At 35.2% G+C, this 20,952-nt stretch overlaps 2 protein-coding genes across 2 annotated transcripts in view; both read left to right on the forward strand.

Annotated features, from left to right (window-relative positions):
• The first annotated feature begins 1,951 nt into the window (after positions 1 to 1,951).
• Positions 1,952 to 3,489, forward strand: mxtx2 (mix-type homeobox gene 2). The gene is made up of 3 exons (NM_001079816.1): positions 1,952 to 2,048; positions 2,158 to 2,330; positions 2,437 to 3,489. Exons 1-3 carry the CDS (start codon positions 2,021 to 2,023, stop codon positions 3,124 to 3,126), a joined length of 891 nt encoding a protein of 296 aa, NP_001073284.1. The 5' UTR covers positions 1,952 to 2,020; the 3' UTR covers positions 3,127 to 3,489.
• A 2,304-nt stretch (positions 3,490 to 5,793) lies between these two features.
• Positions 5,794 to 20,952, forward strand: part of bms1 (BMS1 ribosome biogenesis factor) — a 30,889-nt gene continuing 15,730 nt past the window's right edge. Inside the window, 12 exon segments of the mRNA NM_001111150.2 lie at positions 5,794 to 5,937; positions 6,423 to 6,608; positions 6,762 to 6,952; positions 8,032 to 8,111; positions 9,632 to 9,820; positions 9,897 to 10,039; positions 11,247 to 11,368; positions 11,939 to 12,132; positions 12,364 to 12,503; positions 16,717 to 17,252; positions 20,388 to 20,489; positions 20,756 to 20,910. Coding sequence (NP_001104620.2) covers positions 6,430 to 6,608; positions 6,762 to 6,952; positions 8,032 to 8,111; positions 9,632 to 9,820; positions 9,897 to 10,039; positions 11,247 to 11,368; positions 11,939 to 12,132; positions 12,364 to 12,503; positions 16,717 to 17,252; positions 20,388 to 20,489; positions 20,756 to 20,910 — 2,031 coding nt within the window. The 5' untranslated portion in view covers positions 5,794 to 5,937; positions 6,423 to 6,429.

A 20,952-nucleotide genomic window follows, 5' to 3' on the forward strand; every position in this document is an offset into this window, starting at 1 on the left:
TTGTATACTGTACAGTATGAGTGCAAGTGGGGGTGTTAGCGTTACTATTGGATGTGCCCTCAGACTGTCATGTCATGTGTTACCTGCTTCCCATATTTGGACATATGCAAATAAATGTATTCCGGTTCAGCAGAAAACCGAGGAGAGACGTGAGTTATTTTACCTCCGTGTAATTAAGATTATATACCGGTTACCATACACGAAAATGGCTGCGCCAACACACAAAATTAGCTAAATCAGATTATCCAATGTTTTTTACAAGAGTATACCACTCTTTAAAAATAAATTGTATGTCCTTAGAAGCTTATAAATTAATCACATTACTATTATTGGCAGAAAAAAATCCTATGCATATAGGCATCTGTGACAGGGGTCTATTCATATTAATAAAGGGATATCTCCAGTTGTCAAATGGTATGAAATAGTTCTACATGAGCTATTGTGTAGACTGATTGGGGCATATCAATCAAAGGGGTGTAAACTCATTCATCAAACCAGTTGACACCTATGACAGAAGTCAAAATCTTTTCTGATTATCACAAAATGCTGACATTTGGAGACAGATTAATCTTCCTCTTTATTGTATATGTAAAACTGTATTGATTAATTTGTTTTAAAATATAAAGTATATAGTTTTTTCATGGTTGAGAGATTGTTCTAACACAACCACACTACTTATCACATTTAAGATCACTTCTCGTAATTCTGACTGCTTGCTTTAAATGAAAGAGGAAAAACATTATGCAATGATTATAAAAAATATTAGAAATATTCCTGTCAATATTAAATATTCAGTAATGTTTTAGTAAAACTCCAGGTATTATATTCAGTCAAATAAACATCAGTATTAGCTTTTACATATCTTTGAAATAGTTAATGCATAATGTATTTAAATATAATTCATTAAATATTATGTATTCTATATTACATTAAACTTCAATATTAATTATTAATTGTATTTTACTGCTTTTGCATATTGAATTTAAATATATGACTTCACAGAATTCACATAATATAAACATACATTATTGATACATATTGAATATTAAACAGTATAAGTTTTAAATACTTACATATTTTTAATATTGCTTTAAAATTTCTTATTCACTTATGTTTGATATGATCAGAAACTGTCAAGTTTATTTATTTGTTTATTTGTGTAGCGCTTTTCACAATAACTATTGTTTTAGAATAATAATCAGAATTCAGAAAAGATAAGGTTATTACTTACTAATGACTTTGACTAATTAACTAGTAACTAAAAGCATTTAACAGTTTAAGATATTATATATAAACACAATTAACCTGCAGTTGTATAGCATATAATTCAATTCAAGTTTGAATTCGATTCAATTAAATTCATTTCAAGCTAAACGTATGGCCACAATGATTCATTTACAAATCTCACACTGTGTACTCTATAAAATAAACATATTAAATTGACATAAATATTGTTATTCTGCTGTGTAAAATAAATTACTTGTTTTTTATTTAAACACTGTCATTAAATAAATATTAAATCAACCTTTGCATTTTTAAATTGTATTTATTTAAGTGATTTAAATTATGTGTAAATGAAATATAACGAGCAAATATATTCATATATTTCATCTATACTATTTTTGGTATTATCATGAAGTAGCACATATCATAAATTAAATTTCCATACTTACTACTTGTTTTGACATGTTTTTAAAAATCTTTCAGCAGTAACACTTACATCATAAGTTATGTTTCCATTAACAGTCTTACAAATTGCTTTGCCATGTTTTGCAAATTGATCAAGTTTTTGTGAAGAATGACGTGTAAATTAAGGTGTGGCACCGAAAAAGGTGTGAGTTGGCCATTAAGGATCACAGAGCTCACTCAAACTTCAAAGTGACCAAGTGTTAGCACGGCCCCTTCTGGACTTAATTGGGCAGGTTTAAATAGTGGCTACCCTCAGTTCTTCATCAGTAGCACAAGGAGCAGCGACAAGCTTGACTTACTTATTTTCTGCAAGAGAGCTGCAAAATACTCAATGAAAGACATGTGGACTGACTGCATTGGTAAGAATAACTTACTAATTTTACTTCTATAAATATTTAAAACACATTTTTAAGTAATTTTTCATTCTACCATTGAAAAAAAAAATGACATATCTGCTTACTTTTACAGCTCAAGATGGAAACTCACAGGCCAGTAAGATTGCAGGCCGCAGGAAGAGAACCAGCTTCACCAAAGAACACTTGGAACTTCTCAAAATGGCTTTTAATGTGGACCCTTATCCTGGCATTAGTGTCAGAGAAAGTCTATCTCAAGCCACTGGCCTGCCAGAATCACGTATTCAGGTATGTCAAGATCAATTTTGATAACAAAAACAGTTTTTATAAACTTCAATTAGTGTAAATATTCCAATAAATTCACATCCTAACTGAATTCTTCTTCTTCTCCCAGGTATGGTTCCAGAACAAGAGAGCCAGAACCCTAAAGAACAGAGCCATTCAGAGCTCCCCACAGCTGGACAACAAATCTCCTCTTCCTAGCCCTTTCTTACCTCCTCACATGGCTTCTGTGGGAGTCAGCGCTCAACAGAGAGGCATTCAGGAGTCACCCTTCAACATCCAGATGTCTCAAACATCTCCACAGCACTTTACCTTTCCTCCAAGCGACTACAGCACACCTGTTGTAAAGCCTCGACAAACCAGACTGATGGGAACCAGCTCTTGTTCTCCATCTGATCTGCAAGCAACACCAGACAGCTGGAGCTATGCTGGAAGCACACAGATCTCTCCTGAGTCATGGGATGTAGCAGCAGAGAATTTTGGGAATTCCTACAAGGATGAGAGTCCATTTTTTCTCTATCCACCACCTCCTTACCCTTATGGAAGCACCAGAGTTGGATGCCCTAGTAGCATGGAGTCACTTTCAACATCTCCTGCGTCTTCTGATTCTGCATTTTGGGACATGGGATTGGAGAACTGCTCTCCATCTGTGCCTTACACCAGCTGTGGCAGCCCATGGGACAGGCTCACAGAGGAGCAGCCAGTGGCCCCTCTTCCAGATCTGTCCTCTCAGTGTCTGGAGGATGTGCTCGGGGAAATGGAGCCAGCCTGGTGGAGCTTCAATGGCCAGATGGATCTTTAGCAATCTTGCAAACATCCATAACCTACAGAGACAAACAGTGTTTTAGTATTGATGGGGTGCATTTTTATTTTTGAATTGTATTATATGGGACGAGTGGTATTGTGCAAGTGCAGGTTACAAAGCAATATCACATATGCATATTGAACTTTTATTTAATGGACTTTATTTATTTATATTATACCAAAATGTAGATTGTAATGAGTAGCCTATGGTTGCACTAGCTTATTTATTCTTTATGCTCTTTTTTTAAGGTATTTTGGTGCAGTTGGGGTATTTATTACTACATTTAATGCAGTTCACACAGCCTATACTGTCACTTTGTAAATTATTGTATATTTATTTGAAATAAAATGCTAAAATGTATGAATTTGTGTCTTCTGGATTGCTTGCCTTTTTATTTTTCTACTTTTATATATTTTATTATCAAAAAGAAATTAGATGAATCATTCGTTGACAGTCAATATGAACTGCAGAGTGGGTTCCCTTCAGTGAATGCCCCTAACATGCCTGAACATATTACATCCCTGACATAGCCTAAAGGGTGACTTCTTACCAACATCAATATTTGATAATCTCACGAAAAACCTTTTACTATTCACAAAACCAATTGCTCAAAAAAATTTATAGAGTGTGTTTTTAAATGCTAAACTTAAGAAACTAAGATAAAATGGTTAGTATATCAATAGGTCAACTTAAAACAACATTAAAACAACATAAATGTTAAACAAAGTGCTTCACAAACATGGCAACAGTAAAAACAGTTAGCAAGACAGTACAATATATGCTACAGTAAAATGAAAAAACTAAAAATTTTAAAAATTGGTATAGTCAATGGGTCCTAAAAACAAACAAACAAAAAAACTAAATTATCCATAAACTAGAGAGAAGAAGTAGGTTTTGGCAGATTTTTTTTTAAAAAACACTTAATGAAAATTGAGATGAAATTAGCATTGTTTGGATGTCCAGACCAGGCTCTAACTTGGCCTAAACATCAACTATGTTTGGCATGGTGCTGGCCAATAAAGAAATTCTGATGGAGTGAAAATCCACGACACCTATAAAACTTTTTTAATGGTTAGCTGAAATGGTTCCTGCCCTCATGCTGGAAAGGTTATGTTTCTCTAGACTTGGCAAATAGAAGATGTATGACAAAATATGGGGCCCCTTCCTTACATGTGGTAAATAATGTCTCTTTAATATCTTTTTTGGTAATATTTTTTTGTTAACCCTGTACAATAAGGTTCATTAGTTAATGCATTTACTAACATGAACTAATCATGAACAACGCATGTACAGCATTTATTAATCATAATTGAACATTTACTAATGCATTATTAACATCTAAGTCCATGCTTGTTAACATTAGTTAATGCACCATGAGTTAACATGAACTAACAATGAACAACTGTATTTTCATTAACATTAACTAGCATGAACAAATACAGTAGTAGATGTATTGTTCATTGTTTGTTCATGTTAGTAAATACATTACTTAACATTAACTAATGAACCTTATTGTAAAGTGTGACCATTTTTTTTCTCTCTTTCCTTTTTACATGTCATTTTATTTAGTTTCTTATTCAATTAGTCTGGCTGAGATTTATTTATTTATTTTTTTTTGATGGCGCTGTATAATTGCTGTATTGTTTGCTAGAGTTTTGGTGCATGTTTTAGTCAGTATCAGTATCATAAATATTAACACAGAGATGTTAACATATATACAGGATGTAAACTATTGTGTTATTATATTATAAAAACTTCTATAAATTGATGTAGATGATGCTCGGTAATGTGTTCCTTTTGTTTTCAAGGATTTTGGAACAATTAGGAGCTGAGCAGGGAACCTGAGAGATCTTTGGGGAAGATATAAACTTAAGAGTTCAGATATATAGGCCGGGGCAAGTCCATGTAAAGCTTTAAATACATACGTTTAAATACACAGAGTTAATTTGCTTAACAAACTTCAGATCTGAGTCAAAAATGACCCTGAGATTTTTAACAAAAGAGTATTTTTTGACTGTAGAGGCCCCAAGAGAGCGCTGTATTTTTCAAGCTGACGTTTCAAGCCGAACAGAATCACCTGTTTTATTTTCATTAAGTAATGGTTACACAGTTCTTTTGGGACCATACATAATGACTCCTCTCCTGTAAATCCCTGTGAATTTCTTTTCAGTAACTTCTTGAGTATATAGTTTGAGTATATAGTACATAAATTCATCAGTTGTATGAAACAATAGGCTACTATCCTAAAGCAAAACAGTTAACAATTTTCAATCTTTTCCAAATTATTAATGAACCTTCGTTGTATTATGTTTAACAAAGATAAACTTTAAGTCTACTTAACTTTAACAAACTTTAGGTCACAATTTATCATATATATATGTATGACAATGTATATATTTGGTGTTACACGTCTTCCTGTTTACTGATTAGACTGACAACAGAAGAGAGTCCGTTTTCTCTCAGAAAATGCAGGCACAAAAAAAACGAACTTATTATTGCGTTTATGTTGCTTAACAAGTTGCTTTATCGTCCAGTTTTACCGTCACCATATTATCAACATCCACTGTGTTTAAAAGTGACATAATCCTCTACAAGCGGAACGTGTAATACGGATCTTCATGTGAAGATCCTGTTCGACACGACAGCCTGTGCCGAACGCAACCACTTCCACCGCTAACCGGAAGTGCTGCACACGTGTAAACAGTGGAGAGAGTCACGTTGTGTGCCTGTGATTTAAAAACATGAATAAACACCTACAACTCTGAGATCATAAATGCGCCGGATTTAAATAAACTGTAACCGCAAAAGGTGAGCCTGCATTTTCTGTCCTAAAAACGCACAGCAGTTGCATTAAAGTTAAGATTAAAAGACAAACGGATATGTGTAGATGTCATTCTCATGTAAAATTTCTCATAATGATTATAAACAATATGTAATTTCAAGTTCCGTTGTTTATGAAGGTTTCTTTGTAATTGCTAGACAGTTTGACGGTAGAAAGATTAAGCAATGTGCAGTTTATTCTGTTTTAGACAGTTTATAATTGTCAACAACTGTTATTGGTGAATGCTTACAAAGTAAGTTAATATTATACCGATGCTGAATGGTCAATACGTTTTGACGTCAGACGTTACATGTTAATGTGCAGTGAAAAACATGTAACAACCTTGCTTCTTTAGTTAGATTTTTCTATTAAAATGAATGAGAATTGAGCCCAGTCAATTGCTAAACATGAAACATCTGCATCTGTGAAGTCAAAGCTCATTGCAGACAATCTGTCTTATTCTCCACACAAGAGCAAAGATGGAGAAGATGGAGAGGAAAGAGCAGAAGCGCCACCAGCACAAGCACAGCGGACCCAAAGCCCAGAAGAAGAACAGAAAGAAGGAGCAGGGCACCGAACCAGAGCAGGATGAGCGCAAGAGGAACCCACGAGCGTTTAGTGTCCAGTCAGCTGTGCGCATGGCAAAAACCTTCCATCGGTTAGTGTTCAGACATCTTTAAAGTTCCACAGTTTTTTTCTTTATCCAGTGTATCAGCAGATTTCTATGTCAATAAGTGCATAGCTTTTACTTTTATCACTAAAGGAGAATGATTTTTCATTCATTTTAATGGCTCTTAATGTTGTTTTGTAGGGCACAGGATATTAAAACAAAGAAACATCACATTCCCCTGGTTGACCGGACGCCTCTGGAGCCTCCGCCTGTTGTTATAGTGGTGATGGGACCTCCTAAAGTGGGCAAAAGCACTCTGATTCGATGCTTGATCAAAAACTTCACACGCCAGAAGCTTTCTGACATCTGTGGACCTGTGACTATAGTATCTGGTCAGTTTTCTAATACATTATGCAAGGTTATGATTAATTGTTCTCATTTAAACTAGTGGTGTAACGGATCACAAATCTCACGGTCCGGATCAAACTATGGTTTTGAGTCACTGATCGGACCAGAGCCAGCTGAAAAAAAGGAAAATATTTAATACGAAAAATTATCTTTGCTGCTCTTGCAGATGAGGCTAAATATAGAAATTCAGCATCTTGTACAACATATCATATTTATTTTCAGTTAATGACTCAACAATTCACAGATAAAACTTCATGTTTCATTGGTGGATCATTTTGGAAAAAATACTCAGTGACGTAATTTTGATGGTTGTTTGTCGCCTACTGTTAGTTACACCATGTAATTGCTACAACATTCACCAGGGTCAAGTTTTATTAAACAGTGATTTTAATCTTTACCATAAACATCAGTGTTTACATAAGAAATATAAACTGTTGTTCCTGCACTTCTCTGTTATTTAATCGTTTGTCACTGACTTAAAAAAACTGAATCTTTCTTGATCAAACACAGATTTAAATGCAGCGCTTTGAAGGATTAATAAACGTGCAAATTATTATAATTTATTATTCATGTTGTGCGGGTTTGAATTGAGGTCACAATCTTTTAATGTTTAATTGTGCAGCTTTACACTGAATAGATTAATGCAAGCTAAACAAACAGTGACAGAAAACACCTTTAATTAATAACCTAAGAAAGCATTTAGGTCCCACCACAACTTTTTCTGTAATCATTATATTTTACAGGAAAGCCAAAATGCTTTCATACATGTGATCTGAATGATGCAGGAGGCGATGTCTCTGTAATTTTTATAAATGTTAGACTAACCTTCAAGTTCAAAAAAGTTATCGATCTGTGGGTCACGTGCGTTCCGAACTGTGGATTGTGATCTGTATGGATCAACGTGATCTGTTACACGTCTAATTTAAACATGCTAGTAACATACTCTATACTGTGTCACTTTTTTGTAAGAGTATAACTGATAGTTATTTTGCTTTCAAAGCGTTCTGACTAATTTTTTAAATAAGATATAATGTGAGTTAATTTTTTTTGCAAATGTTTGTAGGAAAGAAACGCCGCTTGACCTTCATTGAGTGCAACAATGACATCAACAGCATGATTGATTTGGCAAAGGTTGCTGATTTGGTGAGTGCAGACCTCTGTCAACTATCTGTAAAACTGCTTTGAGATAAATTAATGCTTAAATTTTTATTAACAGGACATTACTTAAAATATATATAAAAAAATTTAAATGCAAATGTTTATACTACTGTTCTAAATTTTGTTTTGTTTTATATATATTTTAGTTTTGCAAAGGTTTGTCAATAATATTTAATGTTATTGCTATAAATAATATTACTGTAAAGGAGTATTTATTTACTACTTTAGAAGGTATTACTCAAGTCTTCACAATATCCTTTACAAATATTAATAAAAGTCTAAATTTGGTGATTTCTTAATATTATCAATATTAAAAAAGTGCAAATCAATAATTTTCCAAATTATAATAATTTATATTGTATTATATAAAGTTTGAATGAAAAGCATTTATTTGGAATAGAAGTATTTGGAAGTTTTTAAACATTGCACGTCTCTTTTAATATCATATTAATAGTATTTTAATATAGTCTATTTTTATGCAATGTTTCCATTCTGAACAAAAGTAGAGTCTGTGCTGAAATATAGATAAATGGTGAACAAAACTGAAATGAAAAAACATTTTTGACACATTATTTGATAGAGCTGTGAACCTACACTATCCTCACGGTTCGGTTCGCTTACGATTATCATGCCATCGATTCGGTTCAATTTGATATTTCGGTGCATAACGGTGCATTGATGATGCTTTTCATACACAGTTTTATATTTCTTTACAGCAGCAATTCTTGTATTAAAATGTATGAATATATTAATATTTGTATACTATCTGTAATACAATTTTGTCATTTAATACAGTTAGATATATAAACTGTACCTTTAAACAACACAAGCATTTAGCAAATAATATAAACAAATATAAATATCCAGCTCACTTTCTGATCCTTGTCTAGTTCTCTTACACCTCTTTGATCGCTGCGATTGGCTCTTGCGCACTGCGCTCTTCACAGAAAAGTGACACTGATAAGCGGCAGGTGGCAGCGGCGATCACAGCTGATGCATGATAGACACGGTGAAGAAAACTCTGTAGACACGCGCTCGTTTCTGTATCCAGAAGTAACGCTGTAAAACAGCCGAGAGGATAAGAAAAGCCAGGCCAGCAGGTCAAATGGGCCACTGTGTGTGTGTGTGTGTGTGTGTGTGTGTGTGTGTGTGTGTGTGTGTGTGTGTGTGTGTGTGTGTGTGTGTGAGAGAGAGAGAGAGAGAGAGAGAGAAAGAGTACTATGAAGTACTTTCATTCTCTCAATCTCAGTGAAATAGGGGCTTTTGCTGTATATGTCAGTGAAAGACTGTTCCAGCAAACACACACAGTGAAATTGTGCACAGAGCGCATATGAGATAAATGACGTCAATAATAACTGGTTATGATTATTACTGAACCGATACCGAATTGTCCGCGTCTCCATCGCGGTGCACTGAAGAAACAATTAATTTTGACACCCCTATTATTTGATCAACAGACTGTGTTATGTTTTCTTTTAAGACTGTTCTGTTATTTGACTTATTAGGTTCTGATGTTGATTGATGCAAGTTTTGGCTTTGAAATGGAGACCTTTGAGTTTCTGAATATTTGCCAAGTTCATGGCTTCCCTCGGATCATGGGGGTCCTCACACATTTGGACTCCTTTAAGAACAACAAGACACTCAGAAAAACAAAGAAACGCCTTAAAGACCGGTTCTGGACTGAAGTTTTCCAGGTACGTCAGAGACCCTTTATTTAACAGACTTATCATTGAAGAGAACTGTATATTGTCTGAACAGTGAATCTTGCAGGGCGCCAAACTCTTTTACCTGTCTGGAATGGTGTACGGAGAGTATCAGATACAGGAAGTGAAGAATCTTGGCCGTTTCATCTCGGTCATGAAGTTCAGGCCTCTTGTCTGGCAAACATCTCACCCCTATGTTCTGGCTGACCGGTGAGTGAACAGAAAAACAAATTGTACATAGGAGTTTTTGCAACAGAGGAACATTTACATTGTGCCCATTTAACTATTGGATAAAGTACCTGTCTATGCTGTGTTTGCACCACAGTAACTGAGAGTAGTTTTATTTTAGGATTGTGTTATAGTTGAACTTAATTAGAGCTTACTTCAGAGTAGGGTTTAACTCAAAAGCATTGTAGGAACTACAGGTAAACTAAGTGATTGATGCTGCTTGGTCAAATCATGCCACAACACTGGCACAGTATTTTAAAGTGTTACAATTTATTCATTCATTCATTCATTCATTCATTCATTCATTCATTCATTTATTCATTCATTCATTTTCTTTTCTGGTTAGTCATGTTCTCAGGGAGAACATGCAAACTCTACACAGAAATGCAAACTGACACAGCCGATGTTCGAACCAGCGACCTTCTTGTGTTACAAGACATAAAGAAAGCTAATGTTAATGACATTTGTCTGTTGCCTTTGTCTGTGACATTGTGTTTTTTTAGCCTTAAGGCCAGGACACACAAATCCCATTTGTTGAGACAGCTAGTTGATCTGTGTTCCACACTTCTCCTCTTGTTGGGATAATGTTGGATTGAGTTGACCCCCTGTGGATCTGTGAAGAGAAGCATCCTCTCAGACACAGAATGCGCTTTCTCATTTTAGCCTGCTGCCATCCACTCCGTGTATTCACATGCAGTTTTTGGTCCAGATGGAACCAGATGTGAGTCAGCACAAGGCGACAACACAGTTGGTTTTCATCATCGCTAGATGTTTGGCGTCGGCTTGGTGTGCCCCGCTTTTTAGAGTATTGAAGCACCACAAGTGGTCACAACTTTTACACCTTTATTCAATCTCTTTTATTACAAATCCCACAACAAACTGCTTTAATCACTGGCTCCTCCATTCTTTAATAGCTGCAAGTGTGGAAAAGTACAATTATTAGTTCTTAAATGATTAGGTCAATTCATAGTTCTAATTGACGTTGCAAATGCAACCAGCAAAGTGGCCCGATTAAAAAATAATAATAATAAATAAATAAAATAGAAAAATAATTTTTTTGGGGACCAACCTGATGATTAGTTCCTATAACTGAGTTAGGATAACAATGCTCTTTATTTTGTCCATCTTAAAAAGCATATAGTGGTGTCTTTTATAACTGGCAATGATTTGTTGTTTTTGTTCCATACAGTATGGAGGATCTTACTGATCCCGAGGCTATTCGATTAAATCCCAAATGTGACAGAACTGTCTCTCTGTACGGATACCTGCGAGGGACATTCATGAAGAACAAATCTCAGGTCCACATTCCTGGTGAGTTATCTTTAAAATGTGCCAATTTCCTTGCAGATATTGTTATTATTAAAAAAAGAAATTGTTAACAGATTTTGCTTTAGGAAACCTTACGTTTCCTAAAAGATTAACATTTACAAAAAATTAACATTTTGTACATGGCAAACCAGTATCTTATTTTGTACAAAGCTGAATGCTCTTTGTAACCAATACTCTACTGCTTTTTATAAGAGCCTAGATTTAATTAAAAACTTTTACACATTCCATAAGTTAAATTCCAAAAATTTTTTTTTTATAGATGAGGGCAAATCAAATACATGCTCCATGTTGGTATATCATTAATTTGACTAGTTGACAGTTTGATTGGATGCGATAAAAAGTTATACTTTTATTCATCAAGGATCCATTAAAAGTGACTGAAAAAAACATTTGCAGTGTTTAAATAAACTTGTGCTTTTTTAAAAAAACTTTGTTTATCAAAGAGTTCTGGAAAATAATTTTATCCTGGTTCCCACAAAAAAATAGATAAAACCACTCAATTATATTAAATCATTTGAAGAGGTGATAGATGTTCTGTAACTCTGTCTACAGGTGTAGGAGACTTCACCGTCTCGGATGTTGGCTTCCTCCCGGACCCCTGTCCTTTACCAGAGGTGATCAAGAAGAGAGCACTGAATGTAAAGGAGCGGTTATTATACGCCCCTATGGCTGGCGTAGGGGGATTGGTCTATGATAAGGATGCCGTCTACATCGATATGCCCTCCGGACATGCCAAGAAGCAGCAGGTCAGATTTCAGTCTCTGCACGTCCCCTGTGACAACATTACCTACAGCTGATTTAATACCAGTCGCAATAATGTCTGCAGTTTACAGTGCAGTCACAGCTTATTACACCAAGTAATAACACTTTTTACACTCAATTTTGTTCCATCAGCGAATATGACCTTGGGGTTTAAAGACGATTTGTGATCTGATGGATATTAAGTGTTTTAATGGTGTGAGAAATGTCTGTCTCAGGAGGAGGTGCGGCCCACCACTGAACTTGTTCAGTCTCTTATTGGAACACAAGCAACTTTGGATGCAAAAATGGCTGCCAGCAAAGTGTCGCTGTTCACTGGAACTGCTGCATTGACACCAGAGGAGGTGGAGGAAAACGGGTAAGATTTGTTAATTACTGTTCCAAAGTAGCGTTGTAATGTACCAGATGTGACAGCAATGAAAACAATTTTGGCCGTTTTTTTTTAAAAAGCTCAAATGTTAGTTTTACACACAATGTCCATTTCTGCTTTGACACAGTCTACATTGTAAAAGCACTGTAGAAATGAAGATGAACTGAATTGAATTTCAAAAATGACCAGCTTTTAAAACCATCATACTTAGGGGTGTCAAAATTAATTGTTTCTTCGGTGCACTGCAGTGCAGACGCAGACTATTCAGGAACATTTATCTCATATGCGCTCTGTCTCTGTAGCTTACTATGGCGAGGGAGGCGGACACGAGTATTTACAACGATTCAACTACTTAACTCGGAAACTGTGCACAATTTTGCTGCATGCGTGTTTGCTGGACAGTCTTTCACTGATACTAACAGCAAAACTCCCTATTTTACTGAGATTGACAAAATGAAAGTACTCCTTTTCTCTCACTGTGGCCCATTTGACCTGCTGGCATGACTTTTCCTCTCCTCTCGACCGTTAGAGTGATACTTTTGAATTCAGACACAGATGCGTGCCTGCAGAGTTTTCTCCTCCGGGTCTATCATGGATGTAGCGTTAGAGACAATCACAGCTTGTTGAGCGTGTGACCAATCATAGGGGTGTAAAAACGAATTCACTAGACAGGGCTCAGAAAGCGAGTGGGATATTTACGTTTGTTTATTTGTTATAAATGCTCATGTTGTTTATGTTGAGTTTTTAAAGGCACAGTTTACATATATCTAACTGTTTGTATTAAAGGTAAGGGTGTCAATCGAAATCGATCGAAATTAATGCTCGTTTTCGATTATGGAATCAAAAAATAGAATCGTCGATGCTGCCACGCCCCCATGTCACGTCAGCTTGGCTTGCCAAGTGGGAAAAAAACACGCTTGATAAAGTGCTTGTTAAACTGTGCAGATGCAGAAGACCCATCGACAGAGCTTAAACCTTCAGGGCTCGACAATAAGGACTGTCCGATAGCCCGGGGCCAGCGTGCGAGACGTTTGGGCCAGTGTACAGTGCTGCCTTGTTGCCTGACAGATCGAGCCAGAGCTGCGTTCTGCGACTGTCTTTCAATTGTGTGCAAATACAATTTTACGGTGCTTTCACACGTAGACGTTTGTTTCGGAATCTGTGTCGTTTCCCCCGTTAGCGCGGTTTGTTTGGCATATATCAAGCAGTTGCTCTCGCATCCGCGCCAAATCAATCAGTCCGAGATCGCCTGAATGAGACGGTCTCTGCCCTACTGAGCGGATCGATTGTAGTGAGAAAACAAAACAATGCAACGAACTAACGACCCAGGCTATATCACAGTATATTATGATCGTGTAATAGCCATATATGCGGCTATATGAAGAGAGAATGATGAGCAGGGCGAGATGTCATTCTAACCAGTAAATGCGAATATATCGAAAAATTACAGAGAGCTGTTTATCCAGCCTGATCTCTGTTTATCCGTCAGGAAAATTGACCGAAGTTAATATCTGTTAATTTTTCCATATTTTAATCGTATAGTATGTTGTATTAGGCCTGTTGTTTTGTTCATTTCCGCACTGACAGCTCGAAAGAAAGATATACATTGATTTGATGCAGTCTCGGTTCATCTGCTATGTCTCTCTATAATTTAAGCCTATAATGCAGAATTCTAACCAACGTTACTTTAATAGATTCAATAGATCAATTTTTACAAAACCTGACAATTGAAATGAGGCTCTGTATATATGAGAAAGTCTGACCTCTGCTTTATATTCGGTGACGATGTCTGTGGGTTGTTAAAATTAAAGTGCACATTTTTGCTTATAAAATATTCTATACACAAGTGCTCTAAAGTTTGGGGTCAGTATGATTAAATATGTTAAACTAAGCGTCTTCTGCTCACCAAGGCTGCAATTATTTCATCATAAATACAAATTGTGAAATGTTGCACTATAAAATAACTGTTCAAAAGTAGTTTATCATTTAATTTATTCATTTATTCCAGTGATTTTAAAGATGAAATTTCAGCTTCATTTCTCCATTCACATGATCCTTCAGAAATCACTAATATTAATTATTTTTATATTTATTAATGCTAATAGTAATAATGTCTGGAGTAATAATTTTTATTTGAAACTACATACAATAACAAAGTAGTTATTTAAAATTTTGATAAATATTTAACAATTTAACATTTTTTACATTTAATAAATGTAGCCTTGATGAACTGAATAAGTTTTCTTAGAAACATTAAAAAATTACTGTAAATATATATAACATGGAAGTCAGAATTATTAGCCCCCCTTTGTTTTTTTGTTTTTTAAATATTTCCTAAATGATGTTTAACACAGCAAGGAAATGTTGATAGTATGTCTGATAATATTTTTTCCTCTGAACAAAGTCTTATTTGTTTTATTTTAGGTAGAATAAAACCAGTTGTTAATTTTTTATGAACCATTTTAAGGTCAAATTTATTAGCCCCTTAAGCTAATTGTTATTTAGACTGTCTCCAGAACAAACAATCTTTATACAATAACTTGCCTAATTACCCTAGCCTGCCTGGTTAACCTAATTAACCTAGTTAAGACTGCTTCAATCTTTTACTTTCACACTAGTACTTAGTCATTTTAGCAAACACCTCAGATACTGTTGGCTGGTTCCTGTTGGTTGTGCACCTTTTTTTACCGACGCCATAATAACCTCTCAGATCACTGCCTATTCACAAGAAAAAAGTGATTGACAGTTGGTAATTATGTATGTATCTTGCCTTTATTCATTTACTGCATGATTTGTTTATGGGTAAAACAAAGACCATACAGGTCAGGTAGTTTAAACGGTAGGCTACAAAAAATTAATTTGTTATTAATTAATTAATTATTCATAATCGAAAATCGAATCGAATCGTGACTTAAGAATCGAAAATGTAATCGAATCGAGGATTTGGAGAATCGTGACACCCTTAATTAAAGGACAAAATTGTATAATCATGTTTCCATCCAACTTCTTTATTTCACATTTTGGATATGCGCATAAAAAACATGTGCATAACTGAGTAGGATAAACTTTTTATTTGATAAGAAAAGATGCGCTTTAACCTACGATGGAAACACTTTTACCGAACCAGTTTCAGTGTGCGCATTAAAAAAGGTCATGTGATTTTATTATAAGAGATCATGTGATGATAAAAATGTGTTTGAATGGAAAAATCAGCAGGCAGAGCACAATGTTAAACATCTGAAATGCTGTTTTGGTCAACATTTGGCGCCAGTTTATCAGGAAGTGACGATTTTGTTCTGTTTGACTCGTTGGATGGAAACGCTGCTTTATTCGCACATCTCACACGATAATCCAGTTTTGTGCATAAAGTTAAATAGCATTTTTGGATGGAAACATAGCTATTTTTGGCATGCTAAATATCTGGACCTGTCTGCGATTTAAAATCTTGCTGTGTGAAATGTGTTCTGATTGAAAATAACATCAGCAATCGCCTACAGCCAATGAGAGAGCAGCATCCACTAGTATGGGTATCTGCAGGCCCTCAGGAGGTTGGGGGAGAAGTTAAAGTTGGTCTAATTGGAGCCAAGAAATGAAGAAAACACTAATGTAAATTTGGCAGGAGCACTCATGACTTTTTGACGTGTCGTCTAAGCAATATCACAACGAAAAAGAAAAAAGTTGAGGAGAAATAGTTAGTTTAAAAAGCCAGGTGAGCAAAATAAGTCCATTTTCTTCGGCACTAAAGCCTTCTTTCTCATTATGTAGTTAATAACAAAAGATGTACTATGACCTCACGTTGCTTCTATGTCACTTTTCACGTGTGTTTAGTTGTGAGATATGATTTTCGAACCGAGACAAAGTTGTCAGCGATTCATCCTATTGTAAAGTCATGCAGCATGAACCCCCTGTTGCCGGTCTATCCTATAGTGTAAACACATTACTGACAGAAAGCTACCCCAGATAGTCAATCTGAACTTGGCACAAGTCTGCAGTAATGATGCTGAAACTTCAGATTTTAGTCAATGGGTATGATTGATATATTTTGTTGTATATATAGAACTTCAGATTTTAGTCAATGGGTATGATTGATATATTTAGTCAGCAGTCGTAATCTACCATAATTGACAGCAGAGGACTATAACAAAAAAGCTTTGTCATCATTTTTAAATGCTCACATGATCTTCTCTAAATGAATCTTCAGGAAGCAGAACCCTACAGAAAGCCGTGAATGGGATGAAAACACACAGAGAGAGAGGAGAAGAGCTGTCTTTGCTGATGAAGGGGAGGATGATGGTGATGAAGATGATGATGATGATGATGACGATGAGGAGGAGGTAGAGGATGAAGATGAGGAAAATGAAGAGGGAGAGACAACACTGGAAAAGCAAGATAAGACTGCAACGGGTCCTCCTGTGAAGAAACAGAAAGTGGAGGATCCTGCAGAGATGCCTGCATTTGCTGATAGTGAAGATGAACTGGAAAAGAGTGAAGGAGAGGAAAGTGAAGAGGATGAAAGTGAAGAAGAGGATGAGGAGGAGATGGAAGAAGGGAAGTCTGCTAAGAAAAGCTCAGGTCCAGACTCTGGACTCTGTTCAGAAGAAGAAGAAGAAGATGATGATGATGATGATGATGATGAGGAAGATGATTCTGATATGCAGGAAGATGAAGATAAGAGCAAGAATCCAGAGGAAGAAGATATAAACACAGAAGAAGTAGAGATGGGTTTTGAAACGGCAGGTAAGTGGCCATGTGCAATTTATAGATGCTCTACTTGAAGACAAGAATAAGGAGCACTTATTTTTTTCCTCAAGTACATGTTTGCTTTTTATAGAAACAGAATTACCATGACAGAGCTATCGAATCCTTAACCAAATCTAAACCTAGTTTTAACATTTAACAGCAATTAACTGATAAGATTTTTAGGCAGGTATGCTGTAACTACTGTACTGTTTAAAAGTTACTATTATTTGAGAAAAAAATGCAATAAAGACAATAATACTGTGAAATATTACTTAAAATAACAGTTTTGTCTTTGTATTTAGTATCAATTTTAATCATTGCTGTGACTCAAAGCTGAATTTTCAGCAGCACTACTCTACTGAGTGCCATATGATTCAAAAATCATTCTAATATGTAGATTTGCTGCCAAGAAGCATTTCTAATGGTTATCGATGTTGCGTTACTTCATATCTTCATATCTAAAGTAACATTCGGCCCACTTTATATTGTTGCTTATACCTGTGAACTTACATGGTAACTAGATGTTTAAGTAGTATGTAACTACAGTATATTTACACACTCGTACATAGTATTTACTTGTGGAATATTGGTGTAACTACACATGTAAGAACACTCTGAATAGTATTTGTAAGTTCAAATGTTTAACAGGACTTTGGTAACAATAATATGTATTGTACAATAGTATGTACTTGCAGGTATTTCCCACTTCCACACCTGTTTGCATACCATGTGCTTTTAAACACTGTATTAGAATAATAATGGCAGAACTAACACTGCATTAGAAGGTTTCACCTTGTTTTGATACCAGTGTAATTACAGGGTAAATCCTCAGGAACTGTGCAAAATGTTTTGTTTTAAATAAATGCCATTCCTTTGTATGGTCTGTACATCAAAGAATCTTGAAAGTAAACATTTATCATGGTTTCTACAAAAATATGAAGCAGAAACAAATTTGAACGTTTTTAATAATTGAGCACCAATAGCAACTGTTGATAATAGAGCATCAAATCCACCAATGTACGCAAAATAGTGTATGCAAACAAAATGATATACTTCTTCTTTGATTTTATTAATTGTTTAAAGATGACCAAACGTAAATTATCCAAAATAGAATATAATAGAGCGCACTTGTATTAAGTGTCTGTATGTATGTATTATGTTTGTATGTGCCAAAAATGTAATTCCAACTACAGAAATGTAAATGTACACAATTCTAATTTCCTGCAGAGGTTTTAAATATGAGCTCAGTGTAAAATATTTCCATATGAAATAAATACATATTTTAAAATGATTAGTTTAAATTAGGGCTGAACGATAAATAGATTTTATTAGCTTGAGTTTGAAGTCTACATCAATTGTTTGAATGAGAATAGGTTTTCATCCTAGCAAGTGGCGCTCCCCTCTGGCCTCTCTTAGTTTATTCTGCATTTGCTGTAGAAACACACTACCGACATGCAGCGAGCATTAGAGAGCTCACAGAAATTTTGTGCTTTATGAAATAAAACAGAACGGGGATGCACAAGCACACCTGCCAAAAAAACAGCATAATTCAGGGCTCTCAGTCTTGCATTCACTGTCAGACGCGCATTTGAGCCTGTGAACCACACCTTGTAAATCTCACGGTAAGATTTAATGGAGAAGACGTGCATATGAAAGGAACTGTTACCGGTCTGATGTCGGGATTCAATGTTGCTGTTTCCGGATGAATTATGTGATCCAGCTGCAAAGACGTTCGTTACTGTAAACTTAAGCACAACTTGACAAACCTCGCTCAGTGCACTAACATTAGACTAATCTACCAGATGCAGCGACCTCACGCAAATCAACGGTAATATGCAACCCACCAGCATAATGCGAGTCCTTTATATGAACTGATATAACACAAAATAAAAATTATTAAATCTCTAAATGCAAGTTCATTAAACAAAAACAAATACATCATCTTGAAAGAGGTCCCCTTTTTAACCGTGACTATGAGTTTATCTTCACTGCAGTTTACATTCAGTGTTCAGTTGTATAAAATGGTGTAATTTATATTATTATTATTAAGTCTTGCATGCAATTATAAATTGAGCTTGTAAAATTTGATCTTTAAATGGCAGCTTTTCGTTAGCATTTGTATTTTATAATTATGATAAGGTTATATAGGTCAAAAACCTTCAAAATTTTTTGTGGGGGCAAAAATCGATTTTAAATCATGAATCAATTTTATTTATTTTTTATTTTTGTGAAGAATTTTTTTTTAAAAGCCCATATCGCCCTGCCCTAGTTTAAATCTTAGTACAGAGTAAGGCTGTGCAGTTTGGGGAAATATCTAAATGTGATTATTTATTTATTTACTCTATTGTTGACTGATATTGCAATTTTCCTTTCATTAGCAATTCAATTGTATAGTTAAGTTTCATCTCATCGATCTGTATTGCAGCTTCTTACTGCTAAAATGCAGTCAGTGAGTGTTCGTTAAATAAGGAGCTGAAAAGATATTAACTTGTATTAGCAAACAATTTGAAATTGTACTTTGCTAGCTACTAGATTGTCACTGCAATACCTTTAGTTGATTTTTAGCAATTTGCTCCTCATATAGCTGCCGGTGGTGCTTTTTTAGATGCTGGTTGTATTTTCTTGTGCTGTGGCAACAGGTCTTACAAATGATTTGTTTTTTTTTTTTGGTGTCTTGACTTTGAAACCAAGATATTGCCGTATTACCGACATGCTGTTTCTCTAATATTAATAAGTCTATCAATGCTTCTAAAGCAGGAGATGCCATCATCCCACTTGTCGCGCTTTCCTGTTTGTTTGTTTTTAATGTGGGCATTCCGGTTGCACAATTCTGTTTGGACAGAACGAAAGTTTGCTCTATCAATTAAAAAGTTAAAATATATATATTTCATATTGCTGCCTCTTGCGATTTAGTTAATCACAATGTTTCAAATTGCGATTTTATTTCGATTAATAGTACAGCCCTGGTACATAGTTTTAAATATTATTATAAATTATCTCCTAGAGCATTCTTTGTGTTGACAATTTTTCACCCAAGCTCCCTCATGTACCTCTTTTTCTATATTTGAATATAATTGTACTGCTCTGAAACTGAACTATTATTGAATGATCTTGTAAATGTTTTTGTTAAAGGAGCTTTACGGTGGAAGGAAGGTTTGGCTGAGAAAGCAACAGAGGCATATTTAAGACAACAGCGTGCTGCTCCAAACCTGCGCAAGCTAGTGTACGGCACAGGTGAGGACAGAAATAAATCTCCAACATAACCTTTCTTTACTCCTCCTCGTTTTTCTCCATCTTGTTTGCAGTTCTATCTTCAATGTCATTTTTTATTTTAATCTGAAGTTTATGTATGTATTTATTGCATGCAGGGAGGTAATGATGATGCTGTGTTTGGGGACTGACATTTAAATTCACTCACTGGAAAATAATAAGGCCCAAAAAACAGCATTTATTTACATAAAGCAAAGCAAATGAATCTGATTTATGTGTTTTTTGTTCAGTGGCGGAGGAGGAAGAGGAGGGTTCTGATGATGATGAAGAGCTGGGCGGTTTATTTAAAGTCAGTCGACCAGAGAAGAGTAAGAAAGTACGAGCTGATATGATGGACTGCTCTCGGTTTCAGCCTGACAGCAGCCATGACTGGGATCAGGAGGAGGTGAGAGACTTCATGAAAGCACATTAGCATATACACGTACAT

This window comes from Danio rerio, chromosome 12, assembly GCF_049306965.1.
Source record: "Danio rerio strain Tuebingen ecotype United States chromosome 12, GRCz12tu, whole genome shotgun sequence".
Lineage (NCBI taxonomy): Eukaryota > Metazoa > Chordata > Actinopteri > Cypriniformes > Danionidae > Danio > Danio rerio.